Source organism: Lampetra planeri, chromosome 49 (genome assembly GCF_965212315.1).
Source record: "Lampetra planeri chromosome 49, kcLamPlan1.2.h2, whole genome shotgun sequence".
In the NCBI taxonomy this organism is placed as follows: Eukaryota; Metazoa; Chordata; class Hyperoartia; order Petromyzontiformes; family Petromyzontidae; genus Lampetra; species Lampetra planeri.
In genome coordinates, this window is record NC_136155.1 from 5,156,436 (window position 1) to 5,177,220 (window position 20,785).

Genomic DNA, 20,785 nt, shown 5'->3' on the forward strand with positions numbered 1-20,785 from the left:
GATTTCGTGGGAATGCCTCTCGGACGGAATGATAATGCGAGGCAAATTGACATGAGGAAAAGGTTAAAACCGTGGGACAGTGTAACAGAAATGTAATACAAAAAATACATAAAACGTCTCCAATCCAAATGCAAATTCATTGGGACAGAACGCTGAAGTTTCGCATTTGTAATGCATTTTAGATTCAAGTTTACAGAGCTACATCGGTGCCTTGACCACACTCAAGTATTCGTCCACAGAAGTTTGCCCAGAAGCCGTACCATGCCCCCTCAATTTCACCTCCAAAGTGCCTCCTCACACGTGTACACAATGCACGCTTCGGACACAATTGACAACATTTTCAGTTTACCCGGTGAACCGTGTTCAGTTGCAAACACCTCGGCCATTTTACGAAAGATTAGCTTTCCATTACAAGTACCGTGTGCGCCGCTATAAAAATGCATCATCATCATCATCGTCGCCGTATATATTTATTTATGTGTAGGCTCACGCATTTAAAAACATGTTTAACAGCCCTGTAATGCGAGGTACTTTAAGGCTCATGAGGGAAAAGGTGCTGCAAAAGAATAACAAATGAATTAAATATATAGCGAGGTGTCTGATGCAAACAATTGATGTTTCTCACACGGTCTCGCTTGCTTGAAAATGACTCACAATTGAGAAACTAATTTAATGAAAAAATAAATAAAGTCTAAGGGATGCAATTCTATTATAGAAAAACATATACTCTTTGGTTCTTTCGGTAAAGTCACGTAGGTGTAAAATAAAATAAATCACGACGTTTCGGGTGCAACATAAACTTCCCACCTGATGATGGAAGCTTGTGTTGCGCCCGAAACGTTGTGATTAATTTTATTTTACACCTACGTGACTTTACCGAAAGAACCAAAGAGTATGGATACCTGCAGTCACGAAAGCTTCAAATAAAAATGTATATATCATTTGCAGCCCCTTGAAAATCCACTGCCATTTGCAAATAGGAAGTCCCCCCCCCCCAACCCCTCCTAGCACGCCATGTTAGTGGCGTGGGTTGTTTGACCATACTTGACTCAGCTGGCTCAGTTAAGTCTGCTGAACGAGGGGGGCAGAGTACGGGAGGGAGGGCGAAGGAGGGGGGTGAGAACCGGTTCAGATATTGCTCGCCACTGATCTCAGCTGGGGGTCAGGAAACGAATCAAAGACAGGTCTCCTGGTCATTGTCACGGTGCAGTAACCACCGCGCCATCCACTCAACCCTCAGTTACAACGTAGTTACGTCGCAAACGGCGAGTTTTTTAATGTTAAAATTGTCACCACGAGGATTTTTCGATAGTTTTTTTCATAGCCTCTGTAAAACCGCCTGATTCATTTGTTCCATTCGCCTAAAGGTGACATTCGCACAATATTTGATGAAAATATGAAAGAACAGATTCTTACTCAAAGTAATGATATGCACGTGTAGTGTAATAGCGCCGGCTGGTGGACAGCGGCGGCAACTGTGGTGGACAGGCAGTACAGACGCCGTGAGCGTGATCACGTGGTGTTGGCAGTGCGGAGGAACTAGGGCAAGGGTCATGGAGGACCTCATCTGGAGGCCCCTGGAACCTGCTGGCGGGTTCGAGAAGGGAGGCGCGGTCAGGGCGGAGCCAGGCCGCGCTGGGAGCATAAAAGGAGCCGAGAGCAGGGGGCCCGAGGCTGCCGGTTCTGGGTGTGGACTCATCTCGTCGTCGCTGTCGTCTCGTCGCCGTCATCCCTCAACGTCTCTGCTAGACACTGCGCTACGAAGGAGAGTAGTTGGCTATCTCGGTCAGCGCCGTCAGTGTTAGATGGCTAGTGTTGTGTACGGGCGAGGCTGAGCTACTGCGGAGAGTGTGCGGACGAGACCGTGAAAGTTGTTAATAAAGAAAGTGCCTCCGAGAAACTGTCTCTGAATCGTTGACACTGCAAACGTATGGTGAGCGTGAGCAGGGCAGTGGTCAACACATTGCACCTTTAATCCAGAAACTTAAGATCAAGTCGGACCAATGGCTAACATCAACTCTGAGTAATGTCTGAACCTATCCTGGGTGCCGAATTCAACCATTATCATTGACACAGCACGGTGAAGTATGATCAAACAACATTGCTGACTGACAGAGCGTAGACAGGCCTTCGCCCTGTAGCAGATTGACCAAGGACAGTCTGCATTAAAGCTGCAAACGATTTTGAGCATCGCGATTGATTTTAATTGACAAATCAGTGCATGCTTCGTGAGTTCACTTGGCAAGGGGTAGATGAAGCCACCGTGCATTCGTTATTCTGAATTGTTGTCTCATTTGTAAAGGAATGCTGTGTGGTGCACAAGAAAAAATTGCTAAATGAGCTGAAAAAACTCTTTTTTTTTGCCAGAATCATGCGAGCAAAATGCTGACCCATGTGTAAAGCGAGACTAAAGTTGTAAATCATTCTTATTTATTTGGGTATCAATTCTTTCACCAGAAGGTATTGATTTCATGGCCATTACTACACACACAAACACAGGGGGGAATTATAGGGCGACAAAAGCTCAAAATCCGCATGTAGGTTCATAGCACTAAGCCCCAGTGCTTTGTAGTGACAGGCCATGCAGTCAGTCTGCAGAGGACAAGGGAAGGTCTTTCTCGTAATCATTACATTCAATGCACTTAATACATAGCTGAGCGGTTGTGCATCCGCGCGTCCGTAATCCAGCACTGTGGAGGCAAGGGTTGGTAGATCAGCGTACACATGTGGTGAGATACCCTTCCCGTGCGTGCCGAGGTGCCATACTCTGGCTTGCCAGGAGAAGGCAGTCCAGCAAAAGTGGATTAATCGCCATTAGTTTCCATCTGTATGGGGGTAGAGAGTGTTACCACCCTGACGCGAGGCCGTGGGTTTTCTCTGTGCGCTCCGCTTTCCTCCCACACACGTATAAGAAACACAACTGATCATTAAATTGGTGGAAAACATGCCAGAAAAAAAAAACTATGTAACAGAAACCTCAGGAAAAACAGAGTTATTCGATAATAAGAAAATAAAGACACGAAGGTAAACATGTATTCGTGATGAGACCGTGGCTTTGTTAAGGCGATGTGTACCAGTGATGAGACAAAGTCTGTCCGTGAAAAGGGGGGCCAGGACATTGCCGTCTAATTGAAAAGAAAAAGTCAGAAGAGCATGTATAAAAATAAAATAAAAAATAAAACGCACAATGTATTACACACATCAACGAGCTGCACAATTATGATTTCTGTTGATTCTGATTAATGCGGAAGTGAGATGCAAATTGAGGAAATGTATGTGCATGTATTATAAATTATAAATGAACAAAGTCCTTCACCACCTACAAAGGTTGTGTGTAGCAAGATGACTAAATCACTTACTCTGCCCAATGCACAAATATAAAAAGTGACAGTGTTGCTTTTCTCAAATGAGCATTGAGGCATCGGTGCACATCTCCTGTATACAGCCCTGAGGCAGTGGTAGAAATTCCATATTTCTACAGTGGGGGAAAATCAATGCATTTGAAAAACCAATCTCGACAGACCTGTACTCCACCTGAGGACGGCTACTTGCGTTGTGGCCGAAACGTCGTGATAATTATTTCATTATGTTTTATTTTTATTATTTTATTATTTCAATTCTACGTGACTTGACCGAAAGAACCAAGAAGATGAATCCCTGCAGTCACGAAAGCTTTAAATCGAAATTCAATCTTGACTTCCCTGCAACATGGTAGATATTTTATCAACCCACGGAAGGATGATGGGCTAAACCCCCCCCCCCCCCCAACAGAATTTTAACTCACAACCTTTCCATTAGGAGCCGCTCACTCGACCGCTGAGCCATGGAGCCATTTCTAAAATAAAATTCGACACTGCGATGTAAGCTGGTGCGAGAGAGAAATCAACAAATAAGCATCCAGAAAACACGCGGAACACCGCACGGCTTCGATTTACAACATCATGCGATACTTGATGACTTTCATTTTATTTATATTAAAAAAACTTCGGTAAGGGACAGCTCCAATAAGCTCAAAGCAGCTCATACACAAGCTGGATCTTATTGGTTTGGGACCATGTATATTGTATGCGATCAATTTGGGTCGTGATGCAGCCTTTTTCTGTTCCTTTTATACTCTTTATATTTAAGCAGTCGAGAATCCATTGGGTTGCAATATCTCTTGATTGAGGGAGAATTCAAACTGCGCGCTCCTCTGCCCAAACCAGGACAGGTGGCTCAGCGATGGAGCGAGCGGGCTCGCCATCGGGTATGTTACGATTTCAAATCCTGGTTGGGACGCAGCATGGTGGGAGGTTAACTCAACCCATTTGTCCCTCTGGGATCAATAAAATGAGCAACACTTTGTGGGGAAGTCAACGGTGGTAGTCCCGTTGGGTAGACTCGCTGCCGCAATAGGAGTGTTCAATTTCTGCCGTTGCGCCTCTGCAGGGCTGTGGATGGGAGATTGGCGCCAATGCCTCAATGCTCGTTTGAGCAGCAAATCACTTTGACTTTTGACTCCGCTGCTTGCGAAGTTATTTGCGTCGGTAAGCCTCCTTCACTCTCACCCTTGTTTCCACTTCAATGACCCATCAACAAATGCACAATGCACTCAGACCACAATTTTCCTCAACCCAGACAGTTAAGGGGGAGTGGGGGTGGGGGGAAGCTTCCCCCCCCCAACCTCCCCTGAGGTTAACTCAGCTTAAAATCAGCAGCCACGGTAAGATTCACATCAAATCAATTCGCCAATAAAGAAATACATTAATTGCCAAAATTAATTTCACGCGCGCTGTTTCTGCCTTGCTTTCTTTTCCCATGAAGAGTGCAACAAAAAAATCTCTGCAGCTCGGAGCAGTTCTCCACTTAATTAAGAATTTCAGTAAACAATGCGCGTTGAAATTAATGTGCAAACTTACTCGGAGGCTACATTCGTTTTGCTAATGAGGAACTTGCATGTGCTCAAATCCGTTATCTCTCTTGGGCTATTTCTACGTTTTTCCAGACAGAGTTGCCACTTTGTGTCCTGTTTTTCTTCCAGGATAGTCCCCCTTGCTGCCGGGACATCTCTGAGTCTTCCCGAGATGTTCAGCGTCCCATGCTTGTGTCAGTCGTGTGACGATGCACCACTCGAGATGAAGCAGTCCCACGCAAAAAATAATAATTTGGCGATAGTGCACGGGCACAAGCAGTATAACATTGCCTTAAAAAAAACACATTGCTAACAACTTCACTTTAAAAAAAAAAAAAGCTTATCATTTATTCTTACGTGTGGCAATATGTTCAGGAGCTAAATGCCAATGTCGAGGTCTGCTAGCCACAAGAGGGCTTCAGGAGAATGTATTCGTGTAGTTTTGCGAGGAGCGCAGATTGCAGTGGTTTACTAAATGTCCCCAGGCCACAGTTGGCACACTTTACATTCACGACGGAAATGGTGGGAGGTCTGCGCTGTGTGTCAGATGGTTGTCTGCTGTGCATGGCCATGGGTGGCATGTGAGGCATCCACCGCAAGGATTCCGTGAAGCCCACCTTGGCTTTTCCCACAAGATGCCAATGCACTGCCCCTTTAATTAATCCGCTGCTGGATATCGGCCACCCCCCTCAAAGTTTGCACCCTGGGGGAGGGGGGGGTTACTTCACTACACTTCGCTCTGCCGATCCGCTTGGGTCGCTGTAAGGTGGGAAACATCGACATGGGGAGCATAGAAGTGCAGTACTCCAAGGGCTCTCCAGAGCTCCCTCGAGTGGAGGCCCTTCCGCCAGCAAGTGGCGTGAGGAGGCAAATTGCAGGGCCACCAACTGTTACCTTCCATGCCAGGCCGCGATGGTAAAGCGTATATGACGCCGCGGGCTTTTGCGGGCTGTTTGAAACACGAAACGTTGCACCGGCCGGTAGCACATGCACTCGGAGTTCGTGGCCGTGTGGCTATGGGGAAACTATTTTGCCTGCGTGGATGCGCACTGTTGTTATTGCTACTTTCTAGGGCTCAAAATCCCCCCCCCCACCCCAGACTGTCTACGACAACGGAGGGCGATGATCATTTCACTTCACACGGCAATTGTCATTTAACTGCGAGCAAGTCCACATTTGTTGCAGAAGGATGCCTCGAACGACATTTTCAGGAGGACCCTTTTTTCTGGAGATTATTTTAAGGGCTATATATATATATGTCTTTCTTTTAAAACATATATAAATAAGATAAACTAGAAATTTGAGTACTTGGGGACAAAACACACGAGCAAGGGCAGCCGTACAAACTTCTAATGGAAATATAATGCCTGCGCTGCGTGTGTGGGTCTCACGTAGGCGTCATCTCTGCATGATCCACCAATCCCACTTAACCTCGAAGTTGGTGGGATTAGAGAAATACATTCTCAACACAAAGCCAAAGATCGTATAGCCTGAACAGACAGTTTGGGCAGGTGCTGTTTGCGAGCACCTATGAAGGCCGGCATGACCTACGACGAGGAAGTGGGCGGCCAGCACCACGCCCGGTCACCTTTGTCTTCCTCGTGGTGATGTTTACACACCGCAAGAGGTACTCATTTGAGGCGAAGTAGGGAAGGCCCAGGACCTCTTCAGATAATCGTCGCTGGTGTTGTGCCGTGAGCGGAAATCGAACTCGAGTCGCCGGGTCTGTAGCCCAGCGTGCTAACCACTGCGCCACCGCTCCTCAACACACACCGGGATTAACCCACACCTGGTTTGATAACAGGGCTCAAGGGCATAACGCAGATCACCTGGCGATGGTCGGAGCGTAGACGCATAACGATTATGCGGAATGACAGACGCGCAAATAAACTTCTCTCTCATAGTAGTAATAGTCGTTGTCAGGTGATGTTACATTTTGGGAAGTGTTGCTGATGGCTGTGTTGAGTATTTTATTATCAGTGCTCGTGCACCACTGCCAATGCAGCGTCACGAAACAACACGTCCAATGCATCGTTGTCTTCGCTTTTCCCCTCGCGTGCCAAAATATTTCACCCGCAAACATTTCATGGGTTGGCTGCACGGGAAAGGGGGAGAGGGAGGAGGAGGGGGGGACCTACCGGACTTCGGCTGTCTCCTCCGTGATGGAGAGGTCCGTGCGGCAGCTGGCCAGTGGGCTGATGTCCAGCTCGACGGGAGGAACGACGAACGTCTTGCTGAAGGGCAGCCACAACCCTTGGCCCATGCCGTATGTGAACCTGTCCGCACATGCCGCGGCAGTGAGATGTCACCTCCGTCGCCTGGTGTGCGGGAGGTCGTGGGTTCGAACCACGACCCTGACGCCGGTATATTTGGAGTTTGCATGTTCTTTCTAGATTTGAAGCTTTCGTGACTGCAAGGATTCATACTCTTAGTTCTTTCGGTAAATAAAAACAATAAAATCACGACGTTTCGGAGGCAACACAAGCTTACGTCTTCAGGTGAAACTGTCACAGCAAAAAAATCTGTATCAAGTGGGAAGTGTTGCTGATACAGATTTTTTGCTGTGACAGTTTCACCTGAAGATGGAAGCTTGTGTTGCCTTCGAAACGTCGTGATTTTATTGTTTTTTTTATTAATTTTAATTTCATTTTTTACCTACGTGACTTTACCGAAAGAACTAAGAGTTTGCATGTTCTCCCCGTGGTCGCGTGGATTTTTCTCTGGGTCCTCCGGTTTCCCCCAGATAATTTAGAATCGGCATCAGAGCGGTTTTTCTTTCTCTTCTTTTCGCCCTCGGACCACTCAGCCGATGAAAACATTTTCGCTGACCAACCTGCCCTACCACCCCTGGTGACGAAACGCAATCACTTCTCTCTAAATACCCCTAATACAACATGATTCATATTACTGGAACATCAAAATATTATTTTAACACGACTATACATTTTCTTTTAGGGCGGGGGGGGGGGGCGCATTTAAATCTTATGGCCAGGGTAGTTTACCCAACTTAATTTTTTTAATTAAACATCATGTTAAAATATGAATTAATGCCTGAAACAAGAGGTATAATCGTTGTCATTATTGTCCGGATCAAGCTGCGTTTTGCATCACAGCCTCGCGGACCACCTGGCGGACCATCGCGGACCGCTCACCGGTAGTCCCGGGGCAGAACCACTGCTGTAGAGAAATTTGGCTGCTATATGATAAGCCACTTCGTTGAGCTATCATTTGTGATAGCAAGGTCGCTTCTGAAAGAGAGCTATATTACTCAGTGGGGCCTTACCTGGTAAAAAAACAATTTTTAGTGTTACAGCTTTACACACACTTCAAGGCGCACCAGCGGCCAGCTGCATAGGCAGTTGTGGAGGTTGCTGAGTGATTCAGGCAGGGATGGAGACATGAAACTCCGAGTTGTTAATTTGCAATTTTAGCGTGAAAGAGAATCCTTTCCCCCCAAAGTGGTGTTAAAAAAAATGGTCTGAACTTATAATAGACATTGCGATAACAATTTACAGATCATGAATTTTAATCATCTCATTATTGGTGGACTGTATTAAATTCCAAAGGCTGAAAAAAAAAATACTCGGCCTAAAGTTGTAGAAATTTTTTGAAGATAAAATGAATGCCAACACAAGAAAATTAGTGGCAATATATTTTTTTTCTTTTGAATAGGGGCCAAACAAATGATTTAACTGCCTCTTTCATCGAAAGAAAAGTATATACATTATATGTGAGCAGTTTCAGTTGATAGTGTTATTAAAAACAGGGGGATACTGCCAGCGTAATGGTTAGCACACAAGCCTTGCAACGCAGAGCACACTGGGTTAAACTACTGGCACATCAGTTGAAACAATTAACAAGTTACTTAAATCACAAACCATCCACCTCTGTCCAGCCAGCAGTATGAATGTGTTCAGCACACCATTGGAACCTCATTTGCCAGTAAAACATATGATAATTGGTTTTTTACCCTTCTATCTGGCAACAAAACTGACACCTTTTTTACAAGGAGTTATGTTTGCATAGACCACAATACCTGCAGACATAATGCAAACAAAAAACATAACTCTGATAATATATGCACTGTCCTTGAAGTTGTGCGCCTTTTGGCGTCATCTGGTCCAACCCATGTGAGACTAGGCTCTAAGGAAATCTGTCTCGGGTGTGGACCAATTAACTTCAAGGACAGTGCATATATTATCAGTTATGTTTTTTGTTTGCATTATGGCTGCAGGTATTGTGGTCTATGCAAACATGACTCCTTGTAAAAAAGGTGTCAGTTTTGTTGCCAGATAGAAGGGTAAAAAAACAATGATCGTGTTCAGCACAGTTAGTCTATCGGCAGGTCACGTGTGTTGGGGTAAAGCGTGGATGCACTCCCACCTCATCGAAGTCGCCTGGCCAACGTGGAAGAGTAGGCCAAACAAATACTGCGTAGAGGGGCTGTCGCTGTTTCTAGTGGAGGCTCTTCCGCCAACAGCGGCGCGAGCGAAAAAACCCAACTGGCCGGTGGCTCAGCACGTCACCCCTCAAGAGGGGTGATAAAAGGAGTACTACTTTGCGGAGAGGTCAACAGTGTGTGTCGTCCTACGATAGACTCACCCCTGCAGTAAGGATGTGGAATTTCCACTCCGGGTCCAGGGGTGCCAACAGGAGCTGAGCACTCCACGTCGATGTCCATTCCAGCAGCAAATAATTTTGACTGTTTGACCTCGACCGTGACCGTTTCCTTTCACCGTTATATAATAATAATAATAATGTATTTCAAGCCATCACCTTGCAGGCACGGGTTACATACCTGAAGATTTTGTCTGTCGGCTGTTTTCCGTTCAGAAGGTCGTAACCGCTCTCGAACGTGGTGTACGGCCAGGGCCTGGGCAGAGAGAGGAACGGCACAGGTAGGAGGGGAAACAATTGAATCGCTCTCAGTCACCCCGCACGCGTCCCTGGGAACTCATTTAAACGGGCAAGTTAAAAATAGGCAGCCGAGTTTGTTCTTGCATGAAATATGGCGACGCATTTAATGACTTGTATTAAAAATGATGCTCTCTCTCTCTCTCGCAAGGATTACGAAGGACGTCAAAATGAATTGTCGACGCCCAGCGCAACACTTCTCTTGCGGTGCAGCTCGGCTTATGGCAGGGGAGATAATGTCATCGGAACGCACACATGCCGCCGCCCAGGGTGTGATCTCGTTTCGTGACACTTTCATGCGATGTTCATCTGCGGCACATCTGGCGCGCCGGGCTCGATGAATCAACATTGGTGGGTTTTTTTTTGCCTTCCCTTGACAGGTAAACCAAACTGAACTATTTCTATTTCACCAGGTAAGGCCCACTGAGCTATATAGCTCTTATTCGGAAGCGACCTGGCCACAAATGATACCTCACAAGAAAGTGGCTTACTCTAAATGCACGTTGATTCTAGATGTGGAGGGGAAAAACCGTATAAAAAATCCACACGACCACGGGGAGAACATGCAAATTCCAAATATACAAGCGTCAGGGTTGGGATCGAACCCACGACCTCCTGATACACCAGACGAGGTAGTTAACATCTCGCAGCCACCGTGGTGAGATGTCCCATGAGCGTCTCTATCCACAGCCAAAGGTGCAGCCGTGCGATTGCTTGTGAATGCCACTCATGGTGGAAGGGACACTGCGAGAGGAAGATCTATAGAGAGGTATTTCGGGCCTCCTCTTCCACCTTGGTCAAAGGTGTTGGCAGCGACCGCAGTAGCCACACTTCACCCCACCGCACGCAACCTGCCGATCGACCAACTGCTGTGTAAACCTATACTCTTAGTTCTTTCGGTAAAGTCACGTAGGTAAAAAATGAAATTAAAATTAATTAAAAAAAAAATCACGACGTTTCGGAGGCAACACAAGTCTCCGTCATCAGGTGCGACCGTCACAGCCAGATTTGCTGCATCAAGTGAGTGTGGATGTGACAGTCCCACCTGATGACGGAGACTTGTGTTGCCTCCGAAACGTCGTGATATTTTATTTATTATTTATTAATTTTAATTTCATTTTTTACCTACGTGACTTTACCGAAAGAACTAAGAGTATGAATCCTTGCAGTCACGAAAGCTTCAAATCTAGCTGTGTAATCCTGTTACGCTGCTGTGAAGACAAAGGCAGGGGGTACTTAAGAAGCTTGCACCAATGGGGATGTAACCGGTGACCCCTGGATTACAAATCTAGTGCTAACCACTACACCATGGCGGCATCCCTGTATGCCTTCGTAACCAACTTTAATTGCACCGTACTGGTGCCTGAAAAACACTGTGAACTAAACTTTTACAATCCCTCCCTACACTCAGCCCCGAACTTTTGGGAAGTGATAAATATATTTGACGTTTTGCGTTGACTTTTTTTTTTTTCACAAATCGTATCCCGATTGTGCGGTCAGCGTCATTTTGGGGAGAACTAGAATCGACTCGCATCTCGCACAAGACCTGTGCAACCGATGAAAAGCGCGTATTCCACGGGCAGTGGCAAAATACGCCTGCAATCCATCACTGTGGAGGTGAGGACCGTACGAAATCCCCTTTCCGTGGGCGTCGAGGTGCCACGCCAAGGATTGCCAGAATGCGCTACAGAAAGTGTGCACTAATCTACATCTATTCAAACTGTATGGGATAGAGTGTTGCCCCCTTGCATGCGTGGGTTTTTTTCTCTGAGTGCTCCTGTTTCCGACCACTCATACAAATACTCAATAATTGTCCATAGCATAGTTTTTTTTGGGATATATCGCGTAAATATATGAATGTGTCATTAAACCCGCCACCACCCAATTCGTTACTAGCACAGTGTTGGAGAGCAAACCCACAACACTTAAAAACTGAGTATGACGTTTCACCAGTAATTACAACTAGGTGGCGGGTTTAATGACACATTTATATATTTACGCGATCTAACCCAAAAAATCCTATGCCATGGATGATTTTGCTCGCAAAAGCCTACGCGTTAAACTGACTCGGTAATTGGTTGAAAATAGCTTGATATAGAGAGTTACGCAGAGTTTAGGAGAATTGTTTGGTACCGGCTTACGGCCCGCCCGCCTGCCTTTCGAAAAGTGAACGACAACTGTGCGCCTTCTCAGTAGTTAATATGTACGTCACAGAGATTGTTCTGAGATCACGTCCAGTGTTCTCTGTTCCGCAGGCTAGGGGGCAGCACTTCATCACCTGCCTGCTACGGACAGCAAATGCTCGTCGCATGACCAACTAACAATTTTACTGGTGGGAACCACCTGGTTCCACCAGCCCACAGGGGATTATTGTGTCCGTCCGTCCGTCGTGCATCCAAAAATGGGAGGGGTGGGGCTGGGTGGAGAGGGGAGGGTGGGGAGGGGCTGCCTGGGGAGGGTGGGGAGGGGCTGGGTGGGGAGGGGAGGGTGGGGAGGGACTGGGTGGGGAGGGTGGGGCTGGGAGGGGGGTGGGAGGGGTGGGGCTAGGTGTGGAGGGGCTGGTCACCCCGTGGTGCCCTTATAAAACTCAACGTTTAACCTACTCACGCCGGCTTGTGCCCGCCCTCACAGTCGGGCATATTTGCGGAATACACCACGCCGCCGTTGACCCTGGCCATTGACCGAGCAACCCAACGTTCCTACCAGCTGCCTCCACAGGAATGTGTTAATCCTCAGAGCTGGAATTTATCCAAATTAAGTGCAGGCATTTTTTTCAGAATAATTTCATGAGAATTATTGTGCAGTCAGTGATGACCAGGTCGAAACCATCAAAGAAAATGCGTCTCGGCGCTATGACCTTTGAACATCCCCTTTGACCTCATTGGGAAGTGATCTTTAATAAAACACTAACTTTGTTTCCAACAAAGGTTAATTATGTCATTGATTAGGTTAGGTTATTTCTAAGTAAATGTCTACAGGTCTCCCCAATTACTTGCATGTATTTTTTTTTACTTGGGCACAGCCATAAGGCGGTCCTTCATGTACCACCAAACGAAGCAGGTTTAACACAATATTATCCATCAAATAGGTTTTTTTTTGGTTATATCGCGGAAATATAAATGTGCCGTTAAACCTGCTACCACCCGACAGCCAATTAGTAAGGTTTGTGACGTGGCATGTTTTGGCATGTTTTGTTTACACGACAACCCTTACTAATTGGCTGTGTCGGGTGGTAGCGGGTTTAACGACACATTTATATTTTCACAATATAACCCAAAAAAAAACTCTATTATGGTCGATGAAGCTGGCAAGATTAATTTTTATTCTGAAATTCTATAGGTTGTAGGATTGTAATCATCAACACCATAGGTGCCTGGCTCCTTCCAATCAGAATGAACCATTGTGTGAATATCTACAGAAAAATAAGACTCAAAGCGCACTAACTGTCAAACCGACTGAAAAATAGTTAAATCCAGTTTGTTTACATTGAAGACGTAAAGTATATTTTTATTAAAGTTACAAACTGCAAGCTGAGCGTAGTTTCTCATTTTTTGTCATAGATTAGACATTATATTACCCAGGTTGTAAGGGGCCTGCTTATATATTACTTTTCAAAAGCAATCTTGCCAACGCTGCGAATATTGGCACACACACACAAAACACCAGTGCATTTAGAAAGCCTGTACTGACGCGGGGTAATGGGATAGCACACCGTACTTGCAACTCGGAGGCCGCCGGTTCCATCTCAAGGCACGGCAGTTGAAATTACGGAGCACAGGTTCTTAAATCACCCCCGACCCCCCCCCCCCATCTGGTACACCACAGTTAGTCGAGAAGCACACTCCCTGCGGTGAGTGTGGAGTAGGGTGTGGTGGTGAGCGTGGTGTATGTGGGTTGTCGTGAGTTTGGTGTATGCCGTGTGGTGGTGAGCGTAGTGGCGAGTGGTGGCAAGGCTCCCCTAGTCTCCTCTCAGCGCACGTGCTGGTTTTCAACTGCAAGTGAAAATGTCTCCGGCAATGCTTCTGTACGCGGCTTCGCGTGGGCCCATCACATCATCAATCATCCCGTGTATCGGAGGCCCTCGCGAGGTGTCCGGCCAACGAGGAAGAGTGAGCAAAACGAATGCCCTCTCGAGGTGCTTTCCCGGGAGCTTCGTCGAAGTGGAGGCCGCTTCCGCCAGCAGCAGCATGAGCAAAACAATTCCAGGGCTGTGTCTTTACCCCGCAAAGCAGCTCCGACGCAAATGCCACGGAGGCTGAATTTTTTTTCTGCTGCGGCATTAAAAAAAAAATTCGCGGCGCGCAAACACCGCGCCGGGGCAGAGCGCCGGATTCACGAGCAGAGACACCGAGTCATTCAGTAGCAAAATGCCAGGTGCGTGGCTGTGCATAGAAATCACGGTGAAAACACTTGCCGAGGCATATTGCGAATCAAATTAATCTTGATATTTTGAAATGAACTGCGGAGGTGAACTTTTCACGCGTTATTTAAATGCGTCCCGAGGTGTCTGCGATGACGGCCGCCAAATGCAAAGGACAAACACAATATTTCCACGGCATTGCTTTTCATTGACCGAGATAATAAAGTTACCATTTGGTCCGGAATGCAATATTAAGGGGCTTTTACAGACCGAATTTTAAAGGGCATCAATACGTTGGTGATAAGTCATAAATTAATGGCCCGTGTTTACAACGCGCACACTCACAACCAGGCTCTGACCGCAACCACTGGGCGGGTTGGTAGATTATTGGCAAGTGCAGACGTGGGTCTTTTAGTAAGCAGTCAAAAACATATTAACATTCATAAAAATAGTGATGAATAGCCACTTATATACCCCATTACAGCACACATACTAAATGTAAATGATTGCCTGACAGGTCTTGTGAATTATTCTAAAAGTTGGTTGATCCGATTTCAGTACACAATGCTCTCCCCTTGCCACAACGGAAACTCTGCTGCTACGAACACTCTTCGGGCGTTTTCAGCTGCACCTTGCGATCGCTAATAATAATCATAATACATAGGACTCGCATTTATGAAACCTAATACATGTGATCTGTCTGTATTTGAGCAGCTAAGACAGGGCCGGCGTGCATCATTCGATAGAGGGACTACACCGGGTCTCTGTGTGTTGTTCAAACAGACAGACACCGCACACTGAGCTCAACAAACTTTAATTACCTGGGTTCCAGATGTCTATACGCTTATTTGTCCGCATTGCAGTTGTGGGCGTGTTACTGCGTGGCCCTATATTTGGCCAAACCTCCCAACCTCAGCCCACCCTTGCCTGACTTCTGTACTGAACTCTCATGCTGCTGCAGTGTAATATCCCAAAGCAAGGGAAGGATCAGCCGAGTTTGAAGATTATTTGCTTAACCTCGCAACAACTTTAAGAGACCAGCAGTCTCATTTTTCAAGAATGACCTGCATCACTCGGGAGTGTTACTGTCAAACATAGCGACGTGTAACACACGTCAGACAAAAGTACTGAGACTCAGCCTTGGCTTTCCCGCGCAAACATTGGGCATGATAATTACAGATTTGGCATTACTATTACTATACTTTGTTTTTTTCGGTAAAATCACGTAGGTATAAAATAAAATAAATCACGACGTTTCGGGCGCAACACAAGCGTCCGTCATCAGGTGGGAAAGACGGACGCTTGTGTTGCGCCCGAAACGTCGTGATATATTTATTTTATACCTACGTGACTTTACCGAAAGAACCAAAGAGTATGGATTCCTGCAGTCACGAAAGCTTCAAATCAAGATTACTGTTACTGTTCAGGCCTTTGGCTTGGACACCCATAGATTGCTGGGCGTTCATGTACGGTAACCGGTAACAACACAGACAATCAGGTGATGCGTCTTCACAAATCGGTCTCTCAATATCGAAAATACAATTATGCTTTTAACATCACCCATTGGCCCTGAATCTGGGCTGTAATATTTTGCGCCCAAATTAGAAAAATTAAGTCTGTAGATGTTTATATATCTATATCCAATCAATTACAGTTGCACCCAATTTCAGTTGTCTAGCCCTTGTAGAACACCAATAGAATGTAGATAATTAAAATTCACTCAGATTCATAGCCCTTATGAAACATCACTAGATGTCACATCTGTCACTTAGTCAGTCATGATTGTCTATATTCTATTAGATACACACACACAAATAACATTTGTTTCACTGGCCAGTGGTGTTTACAAACACATATGACCAAAAACAATGTATTATTTACACTGCTTCATATATATATACAAAACGTTAAATTATATATACACATAAAATAATCTGATTCCCAATACCAGCTAATGCAGTAGTAGGACACTTCAGGAACCAACGTGTGTGAGCGGGATTTATTTGGACAGCTAAATCCTGTCCTGGTATCAACCCCTCTCAGTTTGTAGCCAATTCAGCGTTACATTGTCAGCATGCCCTTCAGGAACTGTTGATGGTTTCTAGCACTATGTACAAAAGTGCCGTGTACCTGCCGTTCTCGTCTCTGCGTTTTCGGTTGAAACGTGTGGGTTTTTCAGGCCATAGTGGGTCTTTCTTCTCGCCAAGCACTGACGTAATTATTGTCACGAACCTTTTTGTGCACAGGTGTGGCCTTACAGCTCAACACAGACACATCAAATATCCCATGGGCCCACAGCCTAATATATTTCCTTATTGATGCCATCTGGTTTGGTAAAATGTGATTTGAAACCAACATTTCGATTTAAAGCTTTCGTGACTGCAGGGATTCATCTTCTTGGTTCTTTCGGTAAAGTCACGTAGAAGGAAAATAATAAAAATAAAACATAATAAAATAATTCTCACGACGTTTCGGCCACAACGCAAGCAGCCGTCCTCAGGTGGAGAACAGGTCTGTCAAGTAGACTCTGTCGTGAGACTTGTTTTATTATGTTTTATTTTTATTATTTTATTATTTTCCTTCTACGTGACTTTACTGAAAAAACCAAGAAGATGAAACCAACATCTTGAAATTAACCATTAAAAATAAAGTGTGCAATAACCGAGATTTTACGCAACCCACTTTCATTAGCCATGTACAGAAACTGGTGTCCGTAAATACGTGCCAGCGTCCGTGCTGGCGAACACTGCTCTCGCACGCGAACTACAATCGGGTTCCAGCAAGGGCGTTGTTGTTACGTGCGCTGCCATCGGCGGCGTACAGGGCGAGACCAATCAACCTGCTACATTCGAGAGGCGAGTTTAATCGTGGGTGGCTTCGACCCAGATTCGAAAGCCAGGGCCTCGGCGTTGCTGGCTCAGTGATCTGATCTCCGAGCCGCCCAGTCAGCTCAGGCAGGCTTATTTGATAACGTTTTGTATTGCACATGGGGATGCTGGCCTGGTGCGGGGGTTAGGACAATGGAACAGAGGCAGCAGGTTCGATCTTCTGCCACAGGGAGTTGAAACCGTGAGCATTTTAGTTTTTTGTAAAGACACCCGCCCCCCCGCCTCACCCCCCCCTGCCCACCCCCGCTGTCATCCACCCAGCAGTTTAAACAGAATCGGAATCTCTATTTATCATGGAGAAATCCGATAAGCCGTGAAGCTCTTTTTTCACAGATGTCCAGTAGTGACGGGTCATACATTTACAGCAACAATAAACAACACAAGCAACGATAGGCGTGCAAAGTTTCGGAGAGGTAAGCAAATCTCGAAAAATAAATACGTAACGGAGATAAAGTGTATAAGTTGATATTGCATAAGTACACCAATGGGTAAGGCAGCAAAACAACAGCAAGAACAGTCCCAAACCACACCAAGACAACAACACCAAAATAGTCCCTTAGTAAAATGAAACGTTAAAATTGAAATATCGATACACGGGTGAGGATGAAAGTTACAAATCACGTTTGCGAATGCAGTTGAATCCAGCACTAATCTTTTGCTTCAGGATATTGGTTGAAGGAAGATTTACGATGTGCACTCCAAATGGGAGTCCATGTGTGGTGGGAGAAAGTGTGTGGGTCCTCAACTCTTCCAAGGTGGCTGGCCAGCATGGAAGAGTAGGCCAAATATCACCTACATTGGATTCGAACCCACTAACCCACAACTTGGAGACAGATGTTCTGATTTAGTTTGCCCAAGAAGCTTGTTCCATATACGCCAATCCTCTGAATACAACCCGACAGACACGAACATTAGACAAAAGAGTTATTACGTTACAAAATCAGATGATAATAATAAAAGCGGCCAAAAAGTTGAAAAATTTAATTAAGTTTGATTTAAAATGTTCTAGGCAAAAAAAACAATGTTTACTTGCTATTTCATTATGAGGGTTATTTAATGGGTGACATTTAAGCTGGGCCGGTTTTTCAAATTAATCAATTTAATTCACAAATTGTAAAAAAAATGTGTTTATTGCAACATTTAAATACAGGTCTCTGTACAAACGTCGCCAGATCCCTTGCACAGAATACGCTTACACACGACGTCGGGGCTTCCATACCGGGTCAGTGCTTACACAGGGCGTCAGCACTCACAAACGGCGTCAGCGCTTACACGCAGCACACCGCTTGCGGAGTTCATTTGTATGACGAACTAGACAGATACGCTGCCAACACGGACCTGATGGGGGTAGAGTGTGCTAGATAACAGGATGTACGGAAAGACTAAGCCACCATATGTATCAGTGTATTACAGTGGCCATATACTTTAGTCTGCCAGTGCGGAAGTCATTTGGTAAAATTCATGCTGGAGTACACAGCCGTGCAGCTGCTAAGCACAGCAGTGTTTCTCAATGTTTGTGATCTGCAGCGGTAAGTTTCTATCACTCAGCTCCTCTCTTCACCACCACGGGCAGTGTTCTGACACAGGATCCCGGCTATCGATTCCCTCGCACATAACCATTCGAGCGCCGGGCCATATTCCTGACAGTTCAATATCCGTGCCGTTTGCCACGACGGTGACGGGTCAACGTTTGACACCTCGGAGAGATCCACACGGGGGCTGTTCAGGCCTCAGTTGGACGATGGAGCATGGATTTAGCTGACAGTCGAGTCCCGTGTCACATCCTCTGCGGCCTTGTTCGCGCCTGCAAGATGCGGTGCATCCGAGTAGGTTTTGCGGTGTGTGCAATGCACTCCATCGAATTTTTTTAACGATCGCAATCAATCTTTGTTTGATTTGTTTTTTGCTGAAGTATGTCCATGCCTGCTCGGACATTGCAACACGTGGTCCCGGGGATGCATAATTACATTTCCATCAATCCGTCCGTCTATGCAAGCTCCGGGGTTCGGAGGTCAAAGGTCAACGTGTTGCAGTACTTGCGCTTGACACAAGCTCTCATGATACTCACTGAGCCGATCTTGGTCCGCTCCTAGACATCACTCCCCCCACCCCCGGCCTACCCACCCACCCACCCCAGGTCTGTCTTTTTCTTTCTCTTGCCGCCCACCTTTTGCCTTATATATTTCCCAAGAAGAAGGTGTGTAAGTAGGGGCTCGTTGGGAGTCACACAGAGGATTCCATCTTCTTCTGTTTGACAAATACTAGGCTGAGTTCTTATCAGATGTCAAACAATGAGTGAGACCGTTGGGTGGTTCAGGGTACAAGCACTCAAATAGCACCAATAATTTCAAATCCTCTTTACGAATCCACTTAGCCAACCGTGATTAAACTAGCTTCTCAATTGTAATACTTTGATGATCTCAGCACAGTAATCTCTGATTTTGTACACACACACAAACTAAACTATCCTTAAGTTTGGTGCTTAACTTAAGTTTACTTATTCCGAAAAATGTTTGGTCCATGTGATGAACCTTACGGGGCACGTGAAACATGTGGACCCCCTATGTGTGGATAATGAGCTATTGAAAGTGCTTCAGAAGAAGTTCTGTGACATCATCTCGTGGGACCATTCTCCGACACAGGGTGAGATGCACATCTGGCTATGGGACTTCTTCACGGAAATTGAGCCATTTCGCATGGTGACATGAACGGCGCGAATTGGAATATAAGTGGGGAAAGAGCAAAAAGTAAACAACAAAAAAACCCCCTGGGGATGGTAAAGAGACCCCTTACTGTCACGACAAAGACAGAGCTCAATGGCAAAAAAAATCACCCTCTCCAAACAGGCAATTACTGTATGGACACATTTTTCAAAAAGAAAAGTGACAAAGTGTCAAGAGATATATCAGATGCTAGAAACAGTATCCAAAGGACAGACAGATTGATGTGTTGTGATGCGGGGCAAATGATAGATTCCACTGACGTTCTGGCCAAGTTCAACACTGATGGCGCAACGCCATCAAGGATAGGGCCCTCGGTCTCGTACGGACACTCCTCGCTGGCCTGTTATTGGTACGGTGCAGCATGGATCCTCTGTTTTCCCACCGCTTCTAGAACACTGCGGCTCTCCTGTGTCACGCCCTTCCCTATCCTTACATTCCAGCCCATTCTCACGAAATGATCATAATTCTTCGTGTAATAATTAAAAAAAAATCATATATATACATGGCCCTGAAAGTTGACCGATGAATGCTTCCAAGCAGACCCTGAAACGGCAGAACTGGTTGTGAGAGTAAGCGGCTTGACTGCGAGCAAGTTCCCTGTGTATAGTGTAGTGTATAGTGTAGTGTAGAGTGTAGTAGTGTATAGTGTAGTGTAGAGTGTAGTAGTGTATAGTAGTGTATAGTGTAGTGTAGTGTGTAGTAGTGTATAGTGTAGTGTAGAGTGTAGTAGTGTATAGTAGTGTATAGTGTAGTGTAGTGTGTAGTAGTGTATAGTGTAGTGTAGAGTGTAGTAGTGTATAGTAGTGTATAGTGTAGTGTAGAGTGTAGTAGTGTATAGTGTAGTGTAGAGTGTAGTAGTGTATAGTAGTGTATAGTGTAGTGTAGTGTGTAGTAGTGTATAGTGTAGTGTGTAGTAGTGTATAGTAGTGTATAGTGTAGTGTAGTGTGTAGTAGTGTATAGTGTAGTGTAGAGTGTAGTAGTGTATAGTAGTGTATAGTGTAGTGTAGA

General features: G+C 45.6%; 1 protein-coding gene across 1 annotated transcript in view; it reads right to left on the minus strand.

The window, feature by feature from the left end:
- ASTN2 (astrotactin 2) overlaps positions 1 to 20,785 on the minus strand; it is a 469,553-nt gene that overhangs the window by 225,625 nt on the left and 223,143 nt on the right. Inside the window, exons 10-11 of the mRNA XM_078616120.1 lie at positions 9,690 to 9,764; positions 7,030 to 7,167 (exon numbers count right to left, since the gene is read on the minus strand). Of these exons, the coding sequence (XP_078472246.1) occupies positions 7,030 to 7,167; positions 9,690 to 9,764 (213 nt within the window). The remainder of the gene's footprint in view (positions 1 to 7,029; positions 7,168 to 9,689; positions 9,765 to 20,785) is intronic.